Source organism: Urocampus carinirostris, chromosome 13, assembly GCF_059441175.1.
Source record: "Urocampus carinirostris isolate Australia breed hairy pipefish chromosome 13, RoL_Ucar_1.0, whole genome shotgun sequence".
Lineage (NCBI taxonomy): Eukaryota > Metazoa > Chordata > Actinopteri > Syngnathiformes > Syngnathidae > Urocampus > Urocampus carinirostris.
Window position 1 is genome coordinate 26,194,871 of NC_142361.1, and position 12,952 is coordinate 26,207,822.

The following is a 12,952-nucleotide window of genomic DNA, read 5'->3' on the forward strand; positions in this document are numbered from 1 at the left end:
TAGAAAGAGGAAGGGCAGCGCCCGCGATCCGGCGCTCACTGGACGCAGGAAGCAAGTCGCTCTCGCAATTGGATTGTGATCCGAACGCGGAAGTGGGTCTTCCGTAGCGGGAGATGGCAGTGTCAGGGACGGAAAAACAGTTCGATAGCCGGGACAGGAGCGCAAAAACGTGGTCGGGATCAGAAACGGGTTGTAAGCCAGTACGGGAGAGCAGACGTGGTTGGGATCAAAACGGGTCGTAGCCAAAGACAAACGGGGAGATCAGGAACTGACAGGTGGAAAAACTGGTGCAAAAATGGGACAGGCGGGAGTCAGGGTCAAAAAAGGCTTGCCTCGTAACAACAAAGGTTTGCAGTTGGACCGACAACAGGAGAGTGACAGGACTTGGTTTAAATAGGGACAGGGAGCCAATCAGATGCAGCGGCTGGCGCCAAATGAGCGGGCGCAGGTGATTCCAATCGGTAATCATGACACTGAAAATGAGCAGTTCCATTGAAAGGCTTTATTTTTTATTTTTTTTACAGAATATCCCAGGCTCCAAATTACGAAGTGCAAAAATAAACATGGCTGACAATCACTTTTATACTGAAAGAGCAGCCCGTGAGTCAAAACGTAACCTAGGTACTATAAATGAAAAATGGTAAAAAGCACTCTTATATCGAAAGGGAGATCTGTAAAACCAAACTTAAACTTTGAGAAAAACGAAACATAAAGAACAACGGTAGGGGAAAATTCCTCTGAATGACGACCCTTTGTTTAAACTGGTTCTATAGCTTTGAGGGGCAATTAAAAAAAATCAGCAATGTAACTAAGATACAAATACTTTATAACAATGTCAAATAGACAACTAAATAAACCTTCTATTGCACAATATTTTAAAAGTAAAGTCAGTAATGCAAAAAAAATGTTAACACAAATAGATTGAATTTGAATTTTATAATGTATGTATAATCCTATTACCCAATAAGAACAATTATTATAGTGATTGGTAAAATGGGAAGACACTATCTATTTGACAACAATAGTATGGATAATATCGATATTTGGACCGGTCCGCTCCCTCTTAGTAAAATGCCCTACCTTGTCTTTTTTATTCTACATTGTCCCGTTGACACGCTATTTGGTCCGTCTTGAAATCTCCGAACTTGTTGAACCTTTTTTTTCACATATTTGCCTTGCCCTCGGTGGGGAAGACGGACAGGTCTTGTCACTCTGTAAGAATTGGAAAAATGCGCCGTCTCGTCTGTATATAGGTTTACGGCTTAAAAAGTTGTCATGTTGACAGAATTCTTTCCTAAATTGATGCGTAAGAGGAAGTGTTTTGCAACCAATACTTAACTTGTCTTCATTGTTTGATTAATGTACTTGTGTTTATGTCATGAGTTGTAAAAATGAAGGCTTTGTAATTTGTTTTATTATTTTGCCGCAGAAAACAAACCAAGTTTCATTTGATGTAATCTATTTTAGTCTTTTTTTAATATACAGCTTGTACCACTTGTGTTTACCAACACAATTAGGTTTTAATGGTGTCATAAGAAACTTGAATTAAATCCAGCAGGAGGGTTAAGCAAGTTCTTGTCATGATGAATTTCTTAGCACGACATGTTTGAATGTCACCTCTTTGTTCCGGTCAAAAGGATTATGCTGTCTGAATGTTGATTGCATGGAGTTCTCAGTTCAGGATGTTATTTTAGGTGAAGTGGTGTAACAAAAGAGGCAAAAGTGTCACTCAAACTTTCTTCTTAAAACCCGGAGTACAAAAATAAATGTTAAATATCATTACAATATGATAAAATTGTCTTTGTTGTCATTCATAACAACATAGTGTACATTGTTTACGACAAGAGTAGATGACAAGCCAAGTCAAGTCATGTTTATTTGTGACGCCCTTAATCACAAAGAGTCTCAAAGGGCTGCACAGACCACAGATTATTGCAAACCACAGACTATTATGACACCATCCCCTGATCTAAAACCTACACGAGGGCAAGGAAAACTCAAAAACCTCAACATGAAGAAATGAAGGACTTAGAATAAGAATAAGAAAAGACAATTGTAAAATGATAAAAGGATAGATAGGCAATATTCTCAAGGTATTGCTTGTAGACTGGCCTGTTTTAAGTGCCTCAAAATAATGCAATGAGATTAACAGCTACATAAATAAATAATGCGGGCTGACAATGTTCTCCAGACTAGGCTGGGAGTAGCTGATAATTTTCTGGGCTGTGTTGAAGACTCTGTGTAGTCCTTTGGACTGTGGGTGTTGTTAATGTCACTGAAAGCGTCTACATTTAGTTTTAGTCTAGATTAATGGATATCTGGCAACTCTAGGCATTGCTACCCAGGCTTGTATCAAACAAATAAATGCAAAATGTTAATAAAACTGTAAGAAATAAAAAACTTACTGGTTGTTGCTGATCCTGTGCACAACCATTTTGATAAGGTATATGGGTACTTTAAAAACGTTAAATGTAAATTACAGAGACACTTAAAAAATGAACTACTTATTTTAAAAATGCAGTAAAAGTAATACAATGAAAATAAGTAATACTGAATGTTGTTGTTCATAAATTGGCCACAGGGCGGCAGTATGCGCAATGACTACCCACAATTAATTTAGTCAAAGAAGAAAAGTACGCCCCTTCGCAATTAATATCACTAATTCTTCACAAATTGGTAAGAATATGTACTTTCAGGTGGTGTTAGAAATGTATTAGAATATACACCGTTTGAGTTGTTACTTTACGGTTTGTGTGTGGAATAAAAATTCGTTTTTTAAAGGAATATTAATCTAAGAAATTGATTCAGAAATCGATGCTTATTTCTTGCTAGCATGTCAAAAGGGTTTCTACACGATGTTTTTATTGTGTTTGAGTATACAACGTGGTAATAATTATTTTGTTGTGTGATTAGATGAAAAAAAATCAAATGGGGGTTTATAAATAGGTTAAAAAACATTTTTAGACCGAGTTAATTCACAAGTTTACACATGGTAGCTGTATAACATGGTGCGTTCACTGTACCTCCATAATAATGGGAATTTGAATATGCAAATGGAAATGGGTAGAACAGTCATTAGGTGTGTTTTTGTTTTGTTTTAGATATAATATCAATTAGAATATTTTGAAAGAAGCAAAATGCCTTTCATATTTTATTTGGTAAAATGGGCATAAAAGGCTGCTGCAGGTGATTCTATTCATCTAATCTGTATTACAACAAGTTTATGGGCTATTACACCAAAATCAGTTTTCCCTATCCTAATCTCCCCTCTTTGTCCAAATCATTGCTTTAGAATGTCATTTTTACAACTAGACGAATTTTGCCTCATCATTTTGCACAATATTTTCAAAAATAATGAAGAGATTATGCGTTACACTACTGGCTGTGTCGAAATAGAAAGATTAAATCGAAATCCACAACAAACTCCACACGTTGGCTGCATGAAAATAAGCGTGTGCCTTTGCAGGACCGGTGTGGTTTAGGGTTGTAGCTATTTTAAGCAACGCACATGTGCTCTGCTGAGGTCCACAAATAAGTGTCTGGACCTGGCAGGTTCGCGCTCTTTGGTGGACTCATTAACACGGGGGCAACCGGTTGAATATGGGGGCAAAGCAGACCGACTCGTAACTGACAGCTAAATTAAAAAACTCCCTGTAATTTGCAAAAAACAAAAAACAAAACCTTATTGCCATTTATTTTATGTGGATAATCAAGCGCACAGCGTCCTGCTCTGTTTTTTTTTCTGGTGGCTGTTTAATGTGACAGATGGTGCTTGATATTGAGTGATGTTTAAATAATTAGATTGACTATGTTTACATGCAGGCAAGAATCTGATTGGAAATGGGATATTGGAGCAACCAAAATGAATTGTTTATATGCCTTGAGACAAATAACCTTCTATACATTGCGTTATCAATATTCCAATTAGAAGGGCAAAGCGGTAGCTACTTAATTCTGCAAACAGATGTCATTTGCACATTTAACTTTTGACATTAAAGGATGTTTTCATTTATGTCACTCCCCAAATCAACAATCTACTGTCCTTGTTTCCTCACTCCAAAAGTGAGCTCCACTGCTATGTTTTGTATTTTTACAAGATGTGCCTGTACGTGGCAGGCCAAAAGCTCAGACTTGCACTGTAATGGATGGATACAACTGTTGCATCTATTCTATATAGATGGATACACATGTGGCCATTTACACCTTAAGGGTAGAAAATAAAATAGAAATGTCCCAGAGAAGTCAACCAATAGACATGAGGCTTTCTTTTTTAGCAAATAAGTTTGCTTGTATCCTTCGTCAAAGTACTACATGTCCCACGGTTGGTGCTTTGGGGCATAAATATACCCTGGACAAAGAAAACTGCGTCGTTACAAGCCATCGAATCACTCAGAGGTGTATTCATGCACGAATTATTCGAAAATTAAAGGATTAGCCCAACCATTGCAAACGGAATACTCAGTCTGTCCAAGAACTTTGTCGGATTATTGCGTGAGTTTAGATGGCTTCACATACGGAAACCTGAATACTGGCAATATTCCGTTTCCATTTGGATTATTGCCCGCATGTAAACGTACGCATTAATAATTAAAAACTTCCCGTCGTCAATTTTTTTAATATTAATGCTTGATATAATTTTTGTGTGTGATCAAACACACCACACTCAGCTTTTTTTTTGCACAGTGTCATGTGATGGATAGAGCCTCATATTGAGTGATGCAGACAATTACATTGTCTTGTAAATGCGTTATATGATTTGTAAAAAACAATCACCCATTACAAACCTCGTCAGAGCATAGTGTGTGAATGACGCTGCCTTTCCTGGAAGACTTTCCCTGCTAATCTATACAATTGATTAATTCATGAGATGATCACAGGCTCTGTGGGAAAGAGGTGTAGCACAGTGTCATCATGCTGTGGATTTACTGGCAGCCACACTGTTTGTACAGTGACATCATTAAAGTGAAGGTGAAGACTTTCCTTCCCCCAGATGCCCATATTGATTTCATTTCTTTTATATTGAAGCAGTAGAATGTTTTTTCTGACCTCATTCTTGTAAACTTAAATCCCATGTTGAGGTCTAAACCTGAAATTGTCATATCAACCTGCTTTCTATTTCCGGATTAGTTTCCTTTTTTTCTTTGGGATCTGAGAGTATTTACAAAGTACATTATTATTTTGAATTTTCACAAACTTTCTACCTTCTTTCTAATGAAGCAAAATCGTAGTTTCAGCTGATTGTCACTTAATCTATTCCAGCGTAATTCAGTTGAATAATGAGCAAAGCAGTAATCGATGGAGTTGAGTTATAAACAGTGGTTAGCTTTACATTTGATTTTTCTCTCAACTATTTTATAAACTAATCAATTAGTAAGTTTTCTATATTTTCTTTTGATTTCAACCCATCCATAGTTAAAATCAGACATTTATTTCAAAAGTAAAAACTTGATATTTACCTATTTGGCTCACAACATAACAGGAATCAGCAATGTTGAACATTATATTTAAAAGACAAATCTATCTATGAAATCCTCCAGTATTTTCAACACTTGGGATTGGTCAACAATTTGTTAAAATGAAACACGTTTGTATTATATTTATAACAGTTTTATCCTGATGCGAGTAAAATTATTTATATTCAAGTTAATATAAAGATAAAAAGAAACAAATATGCAACAATTAACAGGATTTGAAGAAAAAAATTGTTATTCATGGCATTGATTACAACGTAGTTTACATTGTTTACAATGAGCTTAGATGTGGCACTCCAGGATAAACTTGTAATAAAGGTTCAAAACAAGGGTGTCAAACTCAGTTGCACAGAAGGCCCCAACTCGAACAACACCTTTGGTCACAGGGTGAACAGGATAAACATTTATTGAATACACTAAAATTGGACTTTTTCTTTAACATGAATGTGATTTAAAAACAGACAGGAATAATATTCCAGAATAAACAAATTTAACGTCAAATAACATAAAATACTCCATTAAAAATATCTCCGGTCAAAACTACAAATTCAAAATATGAATAAAATGGAAATATAAATACGTCTTTCTTTTCACCAAAATAAATTGTGCTTTTAACATAAATATGAATTAAAAACAGACAGAAGAACTAGACCAGAATAAACAAACTTAAATATTTAATACAGGGATGTGATTTTTCCGCTAATTCGCGGAATTCCGCTTTTTTTATCTCCAAAAATAAAATTTTAAAATTTCCGGTGTTTTAATTGGTAAAAAAAAACGATTTCGTCTCGACAGCATGCCATTTGAGTGTTTCCGTAACTGAAATGAAACGTACTTGCGATTGGTTGAAGTCTCGTGTTGACCAATAAACGCGCTTGTTATAGGAGTGTGCCATTGTTCATTTCTCACACGTTTTTGCCGGGTGTTTAAAGAAAGATGTCCGTGATCGAACGCAAAGATGCTCCGCGAGCTAAAGAAATTGATAAGATTGTAAAAAACAAGTTTCGATGGGACTGGTTGGAGAAGGAATTATCTACGAATGTTGGAAAGAAGACTGTGACGAATTTGTTCAATGACTTTATTCGGAAGATCGATCGTGCCGGGAAAGCACTTTGCATTTGGTGTCATGATACCATCGACTATGGTGGGAGAGGTTTCAAAGCTCTTGAAAGTCACGCAAAGAGCAAAAAACACGTGAAAGAACTCCAGTCAAGAACGACAAATTATTCCATCGCTGGAAGTTTCGGTGCCCAAACGAAAACTCCAAAACTTTACGGCCTCCATCCCTTATTGACATCACAATCGGAAGCGGTAATAAAGAGGCATTGAAAGTACTTAAAAAAACCCATGAGCTCCGGGGGGGGGCTTCGCCCCACTTTTCCCCCCACCAGGGCACTGCCCTGGTCCTACCTGGTTTCCCCCCCCCCCCCCCCCCCCCCCAGCTAGAAATCACCCCCCCCCCCCCCCCCCCCGCTAATTTTCAGATAATTTCACTTTGGTCAAATCACATCCCTGTTAATACTTTAAAATACTTTGCTCCCCGTAAAAATATTTCCTATCCAAACTAAACAAAATCAAAATAAGGAAAAAAATGGAAATATAATAAAAATTTGTGCCTTTCACTTATGGATTTCGCTTTGCTGAATCTTAATATTCTTCTTTAACTCTTCAACTTTCTGTACCTTCTGCTCTGCATCCTAATCCTTTTGTCCTGTAGTGCCATTTAACATCATATTCCATAATTACGGCCACATCAGTGCCATAAAGAAGACACATGGGTTGACCGGCAATGTCAGTAAATATATATTCATCTTCCCATCGGTTTTGAAAGGCTCCAATTTCAGAATCAACTTTTCTCTTGGCCATTGTGAGTGTTCGGCATCTGCATAATCAACAGCAACAGTAACGTCACCCTGCTTTTCTCCGTTTAGCCTTCCGTTACATCGTGATAGATTCCGGGAAGTCTTGTAGTGGCAAGACAGCTGAAATGTTACTTTATGGGATCTGTTGTTTGAAAATTATCAGCTGGGCCATTAAAGGAGATGTATTTAAAATGATTTCACAGGCCGGATATAATTTTAATTCCAGGCTGGATTTGGCCCGCGGGGCGTGGTTTGACACCTAATACTTAAAAAAATAGAAGTTAAATAAAATGGTATATTAGAGTAGATCGGTAATTTTTAAAATGGTGGTTTTTATAGACTGATCGTCGACAATGACATTAACAGCAAAAATAATAAAGAAATATGATCAAAAATCAAGAATTCCCTATGAGAAACATTTATCTATTTATTAATAGCTCTTTATTCAAATGATGTGTACTTCTTTGTATAATAAGTATTCTTGTTCAAAGTAAAGCTTTAAAGCTTTAACATTGCTTTAACTTGGGAGCTTTTGAACCTTTATAGTCTCAACTTGCAAACATCGAAAAAAAAATAGGTTGCACATAATCTTGCATGCCAACATTTTAGGTAATTTTTTGAAATTGATCTGATTCGTAGACCACAAACCACATGGTAAAAATTGCACAATCATTTTTTTCCCCATGAGAGGTGTTTTTATTTTTCCTTTGATGTGTTCAAAGTCACTCTTGCTTTACAGGTTCAGTTTTTAGTTTGGCATTTATTTGCTCAATGGAGATGATAATGAGCTCATCTGCTTGTTGTTTTAGATAAGATTTCGCTAATCAGAGTTAATCATGCTACATTGTTCAGTCAGTCTCTTGGATTTGGAACCACCCTTAAAATATTATGGATTTTTCTTTGCCTTCCAAGATGAATTATTCATTCCGTGTTTGGTTGCCTAAACACTAAACTCAGCTTAGACTGGTGAGTCGCCTTGGAAAACCTGACGGGACTTGTAGCTAGGAGAAAACCGAAGCTTTTTGCTCAGTCTCCTTATGCCATCCTTCGACGTGAAGGAGCTGAGATCTCCTTTAGAGAAGATGAAGTATCTGCTTGAAAGCGACACAGAACTCAGGGCTCTACTGGTGACGTTAATGTGTTGCTTGGGTCAGTATTTTTTTATTTTATTTCTTTCGCTCAAACGTAGCTAACTTGAATGTGTTGTGATCATTTTCCAACAAGCTGTTGCTGTCTCTGAGTTTGTCTCTTGAGTAATCATCTTTGGGTGTGATCGTTTCTGGCAATTCTCGAGTGTAATTAAGAGCCGTTGCAACAAGATTAATCCATTCAGAATGTGGTTCAGGGGCCGATATGATCATGTTGATGCAAGACTTTTTTGTTTGTTTTGGTTTTTAACCCTGTACTTCCAGACAATGTCAATATCATTGTGGAGATCACATTGTCATTGGGTGTAGGGAGAATGCAGTCAGTAGATGACACTCATGCAATATCCCATTTCTTTAGTGCAACAGATGGCAACAGAATGTGATGAGGGACTTTTCTGTTTGCAGTCATAGTGTGAGTTTGCAGTTTTCACACCCATCCATATGCTGCTGAAGATTTCCTGTGCTGGCGGGTATTTAGGTGGATGGTTGTACAGTATTCCCTCAGGGCATCACCAACCTTATTTTTTCTTTGCTCAGATTCCACGGATAAATGCATACTTAACGGAGTTAAGCCATCACTTGACACTAGCACACTCAAAACAATCAGAGAACTTTCCGGGGCGTTTATTGGGGAAATTTGAATGAATCGCTTTTAAGCAAATTGATCAAACAACTATAGTTGCCACATTTAACTTTTGACAATAATTAAAGAATGATTACAAAAGTGCTTATTGATGCGTCTCGTGTGTTAAGGTATGCCCGTACGTGGCTTTTTTGTGACAAAGGGTTCAAAAACTTTTGCAAGCAATACTGCATCACAGTAATTCCACATCTTGTTTGAAATAAGCCCTCAAAATATTAGATGAAAACTTGCTCTTAAATTGATAACCTTTCATATTTTTGTTCTCATATGTTGTTTTAACGGGGCAGCACGGTGGTGCAGTGGTTAGTGCGTGTGAGGCACAGTTCTGAGGTCATGAGATCGAACCTCCTGTGTGGAGTTTGCATGTTCTCCCTGTGCTTGCGTGGGTTTCTTCCCACTTTTCAAAAACATGTGTGTTAGGTTAATTGGCCAGTCCAAATTGTCCCTAGGTGTGAATGAGCGAGCAAATTGTCTGTCCCTGTGTGCCCTGTGACTGGCTGGCAACCAGTTCAAGGTGTCCCCTGCCCACTGCCCGAGGATTGCTGGGATGGGCTCCAGCACCCCCGCGACCCTACTGAGGATAAGTGGTGCAGATAATGGATTAATGTATGGATGTTGTTTTAACCTACAAGGTTTTGGCACATTATCATGTTTTTTTGGGGAATCTTGAAGTTGGATAACCGTGGACATCCTTTCTATGTGACTGTTGCGTTACATTTAAAAAGAACTGCTTCAGTTAATGTAAAGGGATGTGGAATTCGTTGCTAGTAACTGTCCTAGAATCTAGGTTTCTGGTACATTTCAAAATGAGCCTAATGTGGTTGAAAGATGATCAGACCAGTGATTACAATTTTTATTAGCCTTAAATGAGGAATGAGCACATGTTTTTGTTTTTTTTTGTTTTTTTGGATGAATATGATGAAATGTGCACGGAAGCTGAGTGGTTAGGGCGCCTGGGGCACAGTTCTGAGTTCAAGGGTTCAAATCCAACTACCAACCTTCCGTTGCAAAGTTAGCATGTTCTCCCCGAGCTTGCGTGGGTTTCCTCCAAGCACTCCGGTTTCCTCCCACATTCCAAAAACATGCACGTCAGGTTAATTGGACGGTCCAAATTGTCCCTAGGTGTAAATGAGCAAGTGAGTTGTGTGCCCTTGTGTGCCCTGCAACTGGCAGGCAACCAGTTCAGGGTGTCCCCTGCCCACTGTCCGAAGACAGCTAGGATGGGCTCCAGCACCCCGCGACCCTACTGAGGATAAGCGGTGCAGATAACAAAGAAATCCAAAATACATACTGTACCTTAAATATGGACAAAAAGTCAAAATGATTCAATTTTTTCTGTATTTTTTTCCTCAGATGAAAGGGACAGAGTGCAAAAGAAGACCTTCACAAAATGGATAAACCAGCATTTGATGAAGGTATGCATACATTATTTTAATTTTGTTGTAAGGGCTTCGATATGCGCAAGCTTAATGCTCAAATGTTAAACAAACTCTGCAAGAAATCATCCAGGAAGGCCTTTGACTTCTTTAGAGTTACTTACTGTGATGTTTTTTTTGTGTGTAAAGAATTTAACAAAACACAACAGCAGACAAGCACAGGCCTTCTTTAACGCATACATTCTTTTTTGATGGTTCATTGTTTTGCAATAGGTTGCTACTGAGCATTGTGTTTGGACCATTCATACAGAAACAAAGAACAAAAAATGATGGTAATAAGCTAACTATTTTTGTTGGTAGATTTTTTTGTTCCTTTTAGGTAGTTTATATGTTATTTCTACAGTTAATATTTCCCATTTATTATACATAAAAAAAAAAAAACGAAAATTTAAATAATTAAATTATTTTTTTCCATTGGTAAATGATTTTTCTAATTGTAAGTATTATTTTTCTTTTTTTTAAGTTCTTTCTATTATTCAATTTCTTATTTACTATACTTTCTTTCTCTTAAAAAACAAAACAAAAATGTTTTTTCATTGGGAAAATATTTTTTCCTATTTTACACATTATTTTTTCTTAATTTTAAATTATTTTTACAATTATTGTCTTATTTGATACACGAGAAAAACAAAAAACAAAATGTTGGTAGTTTTTTCCATTGTGAGATTATTTTGCTAATCATAGGTATTATTTTTCTTATTTTTAAGTTTTTAATCAATAATTTTATTATTTGATATACTTTTTTCCCCCACAAGAATGTTGTTTGAGTAGTAGATATTTTTTTCTATTGTAAAATTATTTTGCAAAGTTTAGTTATTTTGCCTTTTTAACTTTTTTTTTTTACAACTTTCATATTTACCATACTTTTTCAATTAAAATAACTTATTAAACTGTCAAACTGTTAGCATTTAGGAAATAATAACATTCTTTCGACAGATAATTTTCCATGTTCAGTTCTTTTTTGCTTGAGTTTTTATGTGGAGATTCTGGTACTGGTGGACCAGCCTAGAAATATTATGCATTAATCAAGATATTTTGCAAAAGTGGTCCCGACTTACCTTTTGTGTATGAAAATATGAATGGACACGTTTAAAAACAGCTCTCAGGACATCTTTACTAAGTGAAAACAAAACACAAGCTGAGTATCACAACACTATGAGAAACTTTTATCTAACTATATTACATAACATTTATTTTCAATGTTTTCATTGACTTGTAGTCTGTATGTTTGATCAAATCACAAGTGCTGAGTAATCGTCAGGAATTTGCTAGCTTGACCCAATAATACTAGCGAGGAGCAGGCCTATTTTGGCTCTACAGCTGTGGCCGGTATGTAGGATTACAGTGTTGAAAGCCGTGTGTGAAAGCGGGTCAGCATGAGAACGTTTGGAGGGTGTCGTTATTTAGGCCAACGAGGACGCCGATATGTCTTCTGCAAGGAGACCGACACGGAAGTTGTCAAGTGCGCTTGCTCGATTGCGTTACAGACTGTTGATAATGCTTGGGTGGTTTATTTTTGGTATTTACACAGCCTACAGGAACTTGATAACCCCATCCTCATTCAATGCCAGGCGTTTTTTCAAACAGGAAGAATTGGTGCCAGCCAATTTTTGCCATTTTGACTCATTTTAAAAATGTTGTTCTATAGCTATATAGGGATAGGACAAGTCAAAAGAAAAGTTAAACCCTCTTCTTTCACTAGAAAAAATGTTTCTGGACTTAACCCTTGTTTAGTAAACAATAGTTGAACATTCCTAAGTGTCTTGAAATTACTCGTTTCAAAGACTTGTTAGGGAAACATCGTCCTTTTCTGACCAGACAATGACAATGGGACTTGGTCATTTTCTTTGGAAATGAATAAGCTCTTTTGAGAAGTTACCTGCCTATTACTTTTTGTCAAAATCTCGCGCCTATCACCAAATTGTTTTACTATGCCTACTCACACTCATTTGCCGGAAAAGGAAAGCAACAATAGGAAATGGGGGCATCCTCGGTGTGTGAACAAAGATCTGATCAAAGCCACTCCTGCCACCTAATAGTAATTTATCATACTGAAATCATTCCCAGAGGCTTGATACATACTGGTGAGCAGTGACAAACCCATTATAATAGTTCAAAATACAATTAAAAAACTATATTTCTACATTTTGGCACTCAGGGACAGTTCTTCTGAAAAGTTATTTAAATTTTATGACGCTGAATGAAGTCTGAAAAAGCTTGAATAAGATGCGTAAACTGTGGAATATAAATTAAGAAGCAAAATGATCAACTTTTTATCAATGTCAAAGAAAAATGACAGTGCTCAGTTAACATCCAATCAGGTTTAGGTTCACAAACATCACATAACCAAACTCATAACACAGGTGAAATGTAATTGGTCATTACCTGAGCA

At 36.7% G+C, this 12,952-nt stretch overlaps 1 protein-coding gene across 1 annotated transcript in view; it reads left to right on the forward strand.

The window, feature by feature from the left end:
• The window catches only part of dst (dystonin), a 152,559-nt gene that overhangs the window by 25,306 nt on the left and 114,301 nt on the right, over positions 1-12,952 (forward strand). The window contains exon 5 of the mRNA XM_088352010.1: positions 10,478-10,539. Coding sequence (XP_088208136.1) covers positions 10,478-10,539 — 62 coding nt within the window. The remainder of the gene's footprint in view (positions 1-10,477; positions 10,540-12,952) is intronic.